The sequence below is a fragment of the Panthera pardus genome, unplaced genomic scaffold (assembly GCF_024362965.1).
Source record: "Panthera pardus isolate Hobbes unplaced genomic scaffold, ASM2436296v1 HiC_scaffold_24, whole genome shotgun sequence".
Classification (NCBI taxonomy): Eukaryota; Metazoa; Chordata; class Mammalia; order Carnivora; family Felidae; genus Panthera; species Panthera pardus.
The window spans coordinates 59,819,514-59,831,547 of record NW_026526810.1 but is presented as its reverse complement, the minus strand read 5'-3'; the positions used below and the strand labels follow the sequence as shown (position 1 = coordinate 59,831,547).

General features: G+C 33.4%; 1 protein-coding gene across 6 annotated transcripts in view; it reads right to left on the bottom strand.

Moving 5' to 3' along the window:
• DPH6 (diphthamine biosynthesis 6) overlaps positions 1-12,034 on the bottom strand; it is a 439,826-nt gene that overhangs the window by 296,948 nt on the left and 130,844 nt on the right. For all 6 annotated transcript variants that reach the window (XR_008417119.1, XR_008417120.1, XR_008417121.1 and 3 more), the window contains exon 6: positions 2,324-2,385. Coding sequence is in view for 1 of the 6 variants with exons in the window: in XM_019442636.2 (XP_019298181.1) it covers positions 2,324-2,385 (62 nt within the window). In the remaining 5 variants the exon portion in view is untranslated. The remainder of the gene's footprint in view (positions 1-2,323; positions 2,386-12,034) is intronic.

Genomic DNA, 12,034 nt, shown 5'->3' with positions numbered 1-12,034 from the left:
ATGGTGGTAGCAACAGAGACGGTGAGAAGTGCTTGGGTGTAGAAGATATTCCGGAGATGGAACAGACAAGATCATGCTAACGGGTTGGCAAGAGTAAGTAACGGAAAGGGGAGTCTAAAGAACTTGGATTTTAGCCAGTGAGCAATGGGGACTTAAAGTTTTGAAGTGAGTAACACAATTACAGTAGAATATATTAGAACAGTTATCTTCAGGCAGTGAGCAAAATGCATTCTTTGGGAAATGAAACGGAAGGTAGAGGCAAATTTGGGGTTGTCAATAATACTGTAGGCCTGACGTGTGACAGGCACTGAACTAAGGTGAAGACAAAATGAATGGCAAAAAGTGAGGTATAGCTATAAAGGCCGCCATCAAGTTTGTGGAGATTTAATTTGCAGTGCCTCCGGGCACCAGAGCTTTGCAGAGAAATTTGGCCAAGCAAGATTTGGGAATCATCAGAATATAGCTAGTTATTAAAGCCATGTGAGTGACTGATTAAACCCAGAAAAAGGTGATAGAGTAAAAATGGAGTCTAGACCAGGAACTGACAAAAGAGACTAAGAGTAACCAGAACAAAAGGAGAAAAACTAGGAGAATGTGGCATCACGGACGCTGATGGGGGCATTTTAAGAAGTGTTTATAGCTGTCACATAAGGGCTAAGAAGCATTGGTTGGGTTTGGTAAAACAGAGATTGTGGGCGATCTTGGTCAGAGCTGTATCCATTTGGAGGTGTTGAGAGAAGCCAGACTCCAGGTATGTGAGGCGTCTGGGACAGGAAGAAGCACTGACCACGAATATAAAGAACACTTCTGAAATTTCTGGTTTGGAAGCAAAAAAGAGAAGCAGCTAAAGCAATAAACAGAGTGGAGGAGGGGTGGAATCTGGCATGGGAGAGACGGTGGTATGTGTTACTATGATGTGAAGGACACAATAAAGAGAAAGAGGAGGAAGATACAGGAGGGGATGAGTGTTTGCAAGGTCTGCAATCCCAAAGCCTTAGTTGCCTGTGCTACAAAGACTCTACATGCTTGAAACCTGAACTTGTAACTTTAGATTTATGGAGCAGCTTGCAAAAAGCTTTTTTGCCAAAGCCCCAGTCTCTCATTTCTGAAGTTCTCTTTCTTTCGCCCCCATAAACTTAATTTCATTATTTATCTACATTGCTTTTTTCAGAGGCAACATTTAGTCTGATGGTAGGGAATAGATGTGAACATAGGTATCAGGTTGTGAGAAGCTGTAGCCGCCGTGAGAAGAGTCCCATCAGAGCAGTATAAAAAGCAACCATGTTCATTTAGCTCAACTTAAGTGACAACAAATAATCTAGAAATCAAATGTAATTTGTGGCAAATATATGCTAACTTCATTTTTATTTTGATCTTTATTTACTATTTGCCTCGCACATATTAGATGCTTACTAACGCTTGATGAAAAAAGGAATTAATGTTTCAGAGATTTCTAAGCATTTGGTACATATTGGTAAACCATAAAATAAATGCAAATAACTGAAAGAAAATATGAAATCCACAAAGTTAGTAAAGAAGGTAACTGCTAACATATCATGGCAATAGTATTAACAATGTCTAGAAATAATGTTGATAAATTAAGAGCAGTGGAGGATAAAATGCTAACTTATTAGAGGAGTTCCATTCTTTCATAGAAGTAGGGTAATTTTCTTTTTTTCCATCATAATTGTGACATAAAATATTCTTACAATTATATCTTTTAGTTATCATTGCCATACTAATAACATTTGCTCCCAAACTCTCATAAAATATAATACACAGTTAATAGAAAAGAATCAAAATAACTAAATCTTTCTTTAATGTTTAGAACACATTTAGGATTTGACAACGATATGGGTTTAACACTTGTTACTTGAAACCTTAAAATAATTTTTTTGCTACTCTGCAGGTTAATTTCCTAATTGGTAAAAGAGAAGAGGTTAGATTAGATAATATCTGAAGGAAGTTCCTACTCACATTTCTGATTGAAAAGCATATGATCACAGAGACCATCAGCTACTTTAGGAATATAGTACTTTTTATATAGCATACAATGTCCATTTTAATAAAAGAAACCTTCTGACAGGACAGTTCCCTTTTGGTATAACTTACTGTTTTATTCAGACCCAAAAGCTGGTAATGATTTTCATAATTAATTTTAGACATTTTTATATCCATTAGAAGTTTAATTTTTTCACAAAATTATATCATGAATGTTATCTGAGTTTTTCCAAAATAAAATTAATTTTGTAATCATCATATGACGGCCTCACTTTTTCTTCCTTTAGAGGCCTATATTTTGAGAAATAGTATAAATTCTTACCTCTAAGAGATAAGGTTCCATTTGATCCAGGGTTTTTCCAAGATGCTTATCTGGATCTAAACCTGCCAAGAAAGGTTACATTTTTTTTTAAGATAACTATTGGAGTATGGAACCCAATTTGACAATAAGTTATATTTAATATAAAAAAATAAAGATAATTATTGGATTGGATGTTTAAAGACGCATTCCCCTACCCTCTGCCCCTCCTTGCCTAGGAAACCAGTACGTGTATATTTCAAATTGCTTTGATCCTAAAGTAAAATATATTTTCCTATTCCCCTTGGATAACTGGTTTTCTTGCTCTTGAAAGGTAAGTTTTATACCAAATCATTTGATTGCACTGTATCAGCTTCCAGATACATTGTTTCAATTCATTTTGAGCAACTGTAATTAGGATGGAAAACAGGTTTCATTTCAAAGGTCATTTATGTCCTCGGTATTTTAATTATTGTCATTATTTTACTGATGGACAACAGTGAGAATTTTCTTATGTGTCCCTATTCTATCTAAGCTTTAAAATTCTTACTTTGAGAGTAAGAGTAGAAAATAGGAGAGTGGTAGACCATTATGCTTTTATAATTAATTCACCTCAAAGGAGGGTACGAACAAGGACAAAAATAGTTACATTATCAAATTAAATGACATTTCATTTCAATGACCACTTGTGCAATAATGTATTTCCTAAGCAAAGACAGAGACAGCTCTGAAAAAATTGTTATTGTACCAACAGCATGTGCATAATCTTAGACAGAGATGTTCAACTGATATAGTAGAGTTTATGTAGGTGACAAGGTATAGGCAGATACGTATGGACAATAAACTCTTCCGACATAACAAAACTCACTTGCCAGTGAAGAAAAAGTCACATGCCAAATGGCTGCTATAGAATGAAATAATTCATTTTAGATATTACATTCATAATACAATTAGATATTTACATCCATAACATATGTACTGGCCTAGCCTCATTTAAATAAGTTATTTTTATTTCTTAGGGGATTAAACTATTTAGCTTATTAATTACACAAACTGATTAATAATTTTCTGCTCCTAGTTGGATGCCTTTTTTGGTAACATGATATTTCTTATAATCACACATCAGAAGAAGGGAAGTCAGGCAAAGACTGAGGATTCTTCTGCCACTGAGTATTTTTAGGTGAAACTCAAAGCAAAAAAAACTCAGACCAGTAGCACTATGGAGACTTTCTGAGTCAACTCCCTTCACAAAAATCTTATTCTGATGGTCTATTCACTAAAATTAAAATTGCAGGGAGATGGGTGAACGCATAAATGAACCAATCACTGACTTTGTCTGGTTCCTCCACGTCTACCACCACTTAGCAATTCAGTATTTAGAATGAACAAGTAAATGAAATGCTTTGACAGAAACACCTGTATAATCACCACCCACATTTAACAAGCACTAACATCATGTCATATTTCCTCCACAACATTTTTTTTTAAGAAATAAACACCACCAACACAATAGAATGTCCCAGTATATTTACTCTTAATCTATATCCCCTATTCCTTCTATAATGTAACCACTCTTCTAAAATTACATTTTTATAATTTTACTGTAAATGTATGTATCCAAACAATATTTATTATTGTTCATGTATATTAAATTTTTACATAAGTGATGTCATCTTTAACTTGATTTTTTTGTTTCACACTGTTAAAGAGATTTACTTATATTGATTACTATGGCTCTTGTCCATTCATTTTTACTATTGTATTCTATTCCATTATATGGGTATACCAGAATTTAATTATACACCTCTGATAGATGGGTACTTGGGCAAAGGCTGTTTCTAATTTCTGTTTTGCCACAAGTACTTTTTATGCTGCAGTGAACATGCTTTTATGTGAAATTACTATGACAGAGGAGAATATATACATATAATTATATACATTATTGTATATAGGCGTGTGTGTGTGTGTGTGTGTATGTGTGTAATCTTCAAGTCTATTAGATATTGCCAAATTACTCTCTAAAGAAGTATTACCGTTTTACTTCCACTTTCAGGGACATAGAATTCATATTTCACATAATGTGAAAATAATTTAGTGGTGTCAGAATTTTAAATCTTTGTTAATCTGATATACATACATATACACATATATGTAATATACATGTATACATTGAAATATATAAAATATACACATAATTGTTTTAGATATTTTAGTTTTAATTTTCTGATTACTGTTAAAAGTAAGCACCATATCAGGTCCAGATGGTTTCCCAGGTGAATTCTACCAAATATGTAAGGAAGAGTTAAAACCTACTCTTCTCAAACTATTCCAAAAAAAAAAAAAAAAAAAAGAAAACTACAGGCCAATATCTCCGATGAACACAGACAAAAATCCACAGCAAAATATTAGCAAACTGAATCCAACAATACATTAGAAAACCATTCATCATGATCAAGTGGGATTTATTCCAAGGATGCAAGGGTGGTTCAATATTTTCAAATCAATCAACATGATACATCAAATTAACAAGACAAACAGTAACAGCTATATGATCATCTCAAAAGATGCAGAAAAAGCACTTGACAAAGTATAAGATTCACTTATGATAAAAACTCTCAACAAAGTATGTTTAGAGGGAACATAACAAATAAAAGTCACGTATGAAAACCCCACAGCTAACATTATTCTCAATGGTAAGAAACAGAGCTTTTCCTCTAATATTAGGACAAGACAAGAAAGTTTACTCTCCTCCCTTTTATTCAACATAGTACTAGAAGTCCTAGACACAGCAATCAGGTAAGAAAAAGAAATAAAAGACATCCAGACTGGTAAAGAAGAAGTAAAACTTACACTATTTGCAGATGACATGATGCTATATATAGAAAACTCTGCAGACTCCACCAAGAACCTGCTAAAACTGATAAATGGATTTAGTAAAGGATACAAAATTCATGCACAAATAATCTGCTGCATTCCTATATACCAATAATTCTGTAGCAGAAAGAGAAATTTAAAAAAATAATCCCATTTACAATAGTACCACAAGGAATAAACTATCTGGGAATAAGCCTAACAAAAGGCAGTGAAAGACCTATATTCCAAAAAAATATAAATCAATGATGAAAGAAATTGAACATGACAAAAAAAAATGGAAAGATATTCCACGATCATGGATTGGAAGAAACAATACTATTAAAAGGTACACACTACCTGAAGCAATTTATAGATTTAATACAATCCCTATCAAAATACCAATAACATTCTTCACAGAACTAGAATAGATAATCCTAAAATTTGTATGGAACCACAAAAGACCCCTTAATAGCCAAAGCAGTCTCAAGAAAGAAGAACAAAGCTGGAGGTGTAACAATCCCAGATTTTAAGACATACTACAGAGCTTTAATGGTCAAAAGAGTTTAGTACTGGTACAAAAACAGATACATAGATCAATGAACAGAATGGAGAGCCCAGAAATAAACTGACACATTCAAGGTCAATTAATCTATGACAAAGGGGGCAAGCATATACAATGGGAGAAAAGACAGTCCAACAAATGGTGCCCGGAAAACTGGACAGCTACATGTAAAAGAATGAAACCGGACCATTTTCTTAAAAATAAAATGGATTAAAGACCTATTTGTGAGACCCAAAATCATAAAATTCCTAGAAGAAAACAGGTAGCAATTTCTTTGACATCAGCCATAGAAACACATTTCTAGATATGTCTCCTCTGGCAAGGAAAACAAAAGCAAAATCAAACTACTGGGACTATGCCAAAATAAAAAGCTTTTGCACACTCTGAAGGAAACCATCAACAAAACAAAAAGGCAACCTACTGAATGGGAAAAGATGCTTGCAAATAATATAACTAGTAAGGGGTTATACAAAATATATAAAGAACTTACACAACATTAAAACTCTCCCCAAATCATCTGATTTAAAAATAGGTGACAACCTGGGATGCCTGGGTGGCTTAGTTGGTTTAACATCTGACTTTTGATTTCAGTTCAGGTCCTGATCTTACGATTCATGAGATCAAGCCCCACATCAGGCTCTGCAATTTGAAGAGCCTGCTTGGGATTCTCTCTCTATCCCTTTCTCTCTGCCCTGCTCATATGCTCATATGCCTGCATATGTTCACTCTCTCTAAAAATAAACAAATATTTTTTTAAAATGAGCGGCTAGCTGAATAGACATTTTTTTCAAAGAGACGTACAGATGGCCAACAGACACATGAAAAGATGCTCAACATCACTCGTCATCATGGAAATGAAAATCAAAACCACAATAAGGTATTAATTTACACCTGTTGGAATGGCTAAAATCAAAAACATAAGAGATAAGTGTTTGTGAGCATGTGGAGGAAAAGAAACCCTTGTGCACTGTTGGTGGGAATGCAAATTGGTGGAACTACTATGGAACACTATGGAGGTTTCTCAAAAAATTATGCTTTATGTATTTGAGAGTTATGTTGTTATGTGCATACACATTCATAATCTCTAAAACTTCTTGATAAGATTATTTCTTTATCCATTAGTAACAACCTATTCATCTCCATATGTCTCCATATGTGGTTTTTATCTTATATCTTATTTACCAATGTTACGACACCAGCTTTATTTTGTTAATATTTTACTGGCATATATTTTTCCATCATTTATTCTCAAATTTTCTATGTGCTTTTGTTTTAGATGTCATTTATAAGCTACATATAATTGGATTTTTAAAAATTTTATCCTATCTTATAAATACAACTCTAAAGAATGGAGTTTAAAAATCTTACTGTAGATTTCCTGTTAAGCTTTATACAAATTTGTTCCTTTGCTCTTTTCTGCTTCATGCTATAATGAAAGGATTTTTGTCTGTTTGTTTTCTCTACTGATTAGGAAGCTATAGACTGAATTTCTACTCTTTTAGTAAATACTTGTAATTTTTAACATTCAAAACCATATTTTTAAAGTCTAAATGTAGTATCTAAACTGGGATGCACCTGGGTGGCTCAGTTGGTTAAGTGTCCGACTTTGGCTCAGGTCATGATCTCATGGTTCATGAATTCAAGCCCTGCATTGGGCTCCGTGCCGGCAGTTCAGAGCCTGGAGCCTGCTTCGGATTCTGTCTCTCCCTCTCTCTGCCCCTCCCCACTCCAATCTCTCTCTCTCAAAAATAAATAAACATTAAAAAAAATAAATGTATTATCTAAGAAGTATGAATCTTAGAATATGAATCTAACAATTTGTTTAGCATCCTTTTGACTAAGAGAAATTAGCATGTTTTCACTGGTACTAAATAAGCCCTACCATTTCAGTTGTTATTATTGTGTTAATTCTTATTTCCACCAGTTCTGGCAAGAAAAATTAAGCCTGCCAACATATTCTACCATGTCTATGTTCACAATTGTTTCTCATTAACTTCTCCTGGAATTCAATCTATTTCTAACTGAAATCCATTCTTTATTACTAATTTTTTTTTTTTTTTTTTTTTTTTTTTACTGAAGATCTGTGAGTGGTAAAACCTCTTAGGTTTTAGATGTCTGATAATATCCTATTTAACTTTCATCATTACATAATAGATTAGTTATAATATATTCCTTCTTCAGAAATTAGTTGTTCCTAATAAGATTTATGCTGTCAGCTTAATAGTGCTTCCCATATAATATTTATTTTTTCTGTGCTAAACTGTACAGTTTTCAACGTACTTGTGACATACTATAATGTTAACATAATGTGTGTAAATGTATGTTTGTTTATTTTTATTTATTTTGAGAGAGAGAAGGTGCAAGTGGGGAGGGAAGAGGGTTAGAATCCCAACCAGGCTCTGGGCTGTCAGCGTGGAGCCTAATGTGGGGCTCAAACTCAGGAGCCCTGAGATTATGACCTCAGCCGAAGTTAGAATCTTAACTGACTGAGCCACCTAGGTGCCCCAGTTTATTTTTATTTATACCCTATAGCACCTAATGTACACTTTCAATTCTAAAATTTACATTTTTATTCCAGTCTAGGAAATTTTCAGTCATTATGTCTGTAAATACTGTTTTTCTGCCTTCTATTTTTTTTCTGAAACATCTATTACACAAACATTGCCCTTTACCAATCTATCTTAGTATTTTTAAATTGCTCTTTCAATTTGTTTTTCTCCCTCTATGTTGTCTTTTGGGTTATTTTTCCTGCTTCATTCATTCTCTTTGACTTGACTCACCTAGAGTTTATTCTATCCACTGAGTTTTTTTGATTTTTTTAAGTGACTGTATGCTTCATTTTCAATATTTCTTTTCTTTTTTAATGTTTATTTATTTATTTTGAGAGAGAGATAGAGAGAGAGAGGGAGAGAGAGACAGAGAGAGAGAGAGACAGAGAGAGAGAGAGAGACTGAATGGGGGAGGGGCAGAGAGAGAGAGGGAGAGAGAGAATCCCAAGAAGGTTCTGAGCCACCCAGATGCCCCTCCAATATTTGTAATTGGTTACTTTTCATATCAGTCTCTTGCTATTCCAATGTGATTTGTTTTTCTAATTGATTGCTTTTTCTTTAATGGATGTTTTATTTCTCTTCATCTCTCTGAGGTTCTCCTTCATACAGGACACTTTCAGTCTCTGTTTCCCCCCAAGATTATGATCTCCTAAGTGCTTTTGCCTGCTTCCTAACCTTTTGTATTACAGCCCCACAGTTCAGTCTTGTTTACCATTTTGTATGTGTACTCATTTCTACTTCACAGAGATGTTTATGTTTTCCAGCCCAGCTATGTCTTTCATACTTTTCCTTCGTATCTTTATCTATTACTGTGGGCTTGAAATGGGAATGTGGAAATTTTAAAGCATGAATGTACAAGGCCAGGATGACTGGAAGTCACTTCTTAGCTTTCCTTCCAAACCCTTGATTCTTACATATTGGTCTTACAACATAACCTATCTCACTCAGCACTTGGGCACTAGGCTACACATCATTAAAATCATTTTAAAAGTCTCTCATGATTGAATCTAATAATTGACATTTTGCTTCTCTGTAAGGATCTGGGAATAAATAAATGCCTGTCTAAAAGTCATGAAGGGAATTTAAGAGGACATGGTTTTACATAGGTAGGCACTGGAAGATCAAACTGATAATCTTCCCATTTTTCTTCCAGTCGTTTAATTCATTATAGAATCACCAGGCCTCAGCTCTAAACTGTTAACCTATAAAAATAGCTGTTACATCTCATTTCAGAGATTGTTGCATTCCATGATGGATAAAGTAATTTGGCTTGTCTTTAGATAATAGTCAGTAAAATCTGTAAACATAAGCCACTAGGCATAATTTTTCCACATGAATCTGTGATCATCACACAGTATATTTTATCAAAAATTAGTTGGTTATTTAAAGTTTTTCCTTATTCATTGAAATATTTTCAATTTATTTAGTCCTGGAGTATGGCACTAAAAATATTAAAATAAATCAAAATTTAAAACCTTAAATAAGATTTTCAAATATTTTCCTGAAGCACATTATAGACCTTTTCACTACAGTAGAAAATTACTATAAAGCTATAAAATAGCTAAAATAAAAGAGCTACATTTCTTTTCTCTTAGAGTTAATAATGAAATAAGCTGCATGTATAAGTCTTTATAGTATGGTAATGGGGTTTGTGTTATGTTTAGTGAGCATGATAGGTTCTATGATTCACGGTCTGATGCTTTAGACATTTCACACAGGGAAAACAACCAATCAGTAACATTTCACATACACAAAGCAATAGATGATTTCACTGGACATATAAAAGCAAGAGAATGGCAGGACCTGAGAAATAAATAGCTTAGACACATTGTAAATTTATCGGAGGTTTTGTCTGGGGATTTTGGTAGGCTTCTTTGGCATGAACAATGATTTAAAGGTTCTTATCTCATGATCCGATGTTATTTAAATAGACTAGAATTCTTTTCCAAAAAATGTCTAAATTCTATAATGAAACTCTTTGTCTAGGTTCAATACAATAGTCTACATATTCTCTTGAATGGATCTTACTACTTTAAATCAACACTGTATATCATGCACACTTGGGTCAGGCCAACCCATTCCACTGTACTTGATTATGACTACTTCAGTCCTTTTCTCCTGATGCTTTGCTGGGTACTCTGTCCAAGTGCAATCTGTCTTTGCTTCCATTTTTCTGTTCATTAGAAAGTGACAAATCATTGGGGATCTCATGATCACTACTCATATGACATGCCCATATGAAATTTCAGATTGTTTTTATAAAATGTTTTCTTGGATAAGATCCAGAGATTACTAGCAATTCAAGCTACTCTCTTTAAGAAATTAATGGCCTGGAACCACCATGGTCTCAGAGATCTCTTCTAAATCAGCTGAGCCTATTGCACGTGGGATGATATTAGTCAGGGATGTGGTAGGACGATTATTCATCCTATGCCAGAATATATTCAGATATAGAACTCTTCTCAAGAAATCTTTACTTCCTAGAACACTGATGATTCCATAAATATTAAACTACATGCAAATGAAAACTCGTTGTAACTTATTTTTATAAATATAATGAAAGTTTGAATATTTAATTTTCTTACACTTCCACATATTTTTTCACAAGTTTCCTCATTTAGAAACATTGTAGCATTGTATGTACAGTCGTTATGATATTTAATTCTTCTTAAATGGAACAAGATTATTACTAAAATAATTTTAAAACAAGGATTTGGAGAAACAAATCACTTTAACATGAAAAAACTGTTAGCGTATCTATAATTATGAAGCTCATGGATGTCAGTCTTTTATCTCGTGTATTTTTGGCTTGGGTATTTTCTAACTTGGTGATATGCATGGAAAATTCTGACATTCTTGAATATCTTTCATAATTGAGTCCTTCATAATTGAGAATGGAAGGTCAGGGTCAGATTAGCATCAAAAAATATATTTATCATTGGACATATTTTTTAACTTTTAAGCTTTAAATGGTTTAGAGAGAAACAGTTTAAATAATGAAGTCAATATTTGAGTAAAAATTTAACACAATGGTTAGACAACATTAATACCTTCTCTGTTTAATTTACTTGTTTTACCAATAAGAATCCACCCATATTTCTAAGTACAACTAAAGATACTAATGTACCAATATATTTGTATTATATAATATAATATATATTTGTATTATATAATATTACATCTTCTATTACACAGAATCATTTTATCTATTCCTTCTTTCCTCTCTCTCCCTCTCTCTGTCTCTCTCTCTCTCCCCCCCCCCCTTTCTTTCTTGTAATCTCCACATCCAACATGGGGCTTGAATTCATGACTCTGAGATCAAGAGTCACATGCTCTACCGATCGAGCTAGCAAGGTGCCCCATACATAAAGTCATTTTAAGGCATAAGAATAGATAACAATACATCAGTAATTTTTAAAGCCATCTTATACACGCATTCATTCCATTTTCAATTTTTCAGCAGTAGCCATTTAACTGGTATATGCAGCCAGTCCAAAAGGCATAATCTTCTCTTTCTTTAAATAAACCCAAGAATCTAGACCCAGTACAGTTTCAGTATAATTTGAAAATCTCTCTCCTAATCTTTGTAATGTCATTGTTCCCATTTTATTTTATATAAAACTGTATTATGTTAAAACTCTTTGAGGGACTATGAAAAGCCTATGAAAAAGCCACAATGGCTCACGGGCTTTTTCAAAGAAATTCAACTTTATCTAAAAGTTTCAACTTATCCCAGTCCTTGAAAAAGATGTTTCTTTTTTAGATTCACTC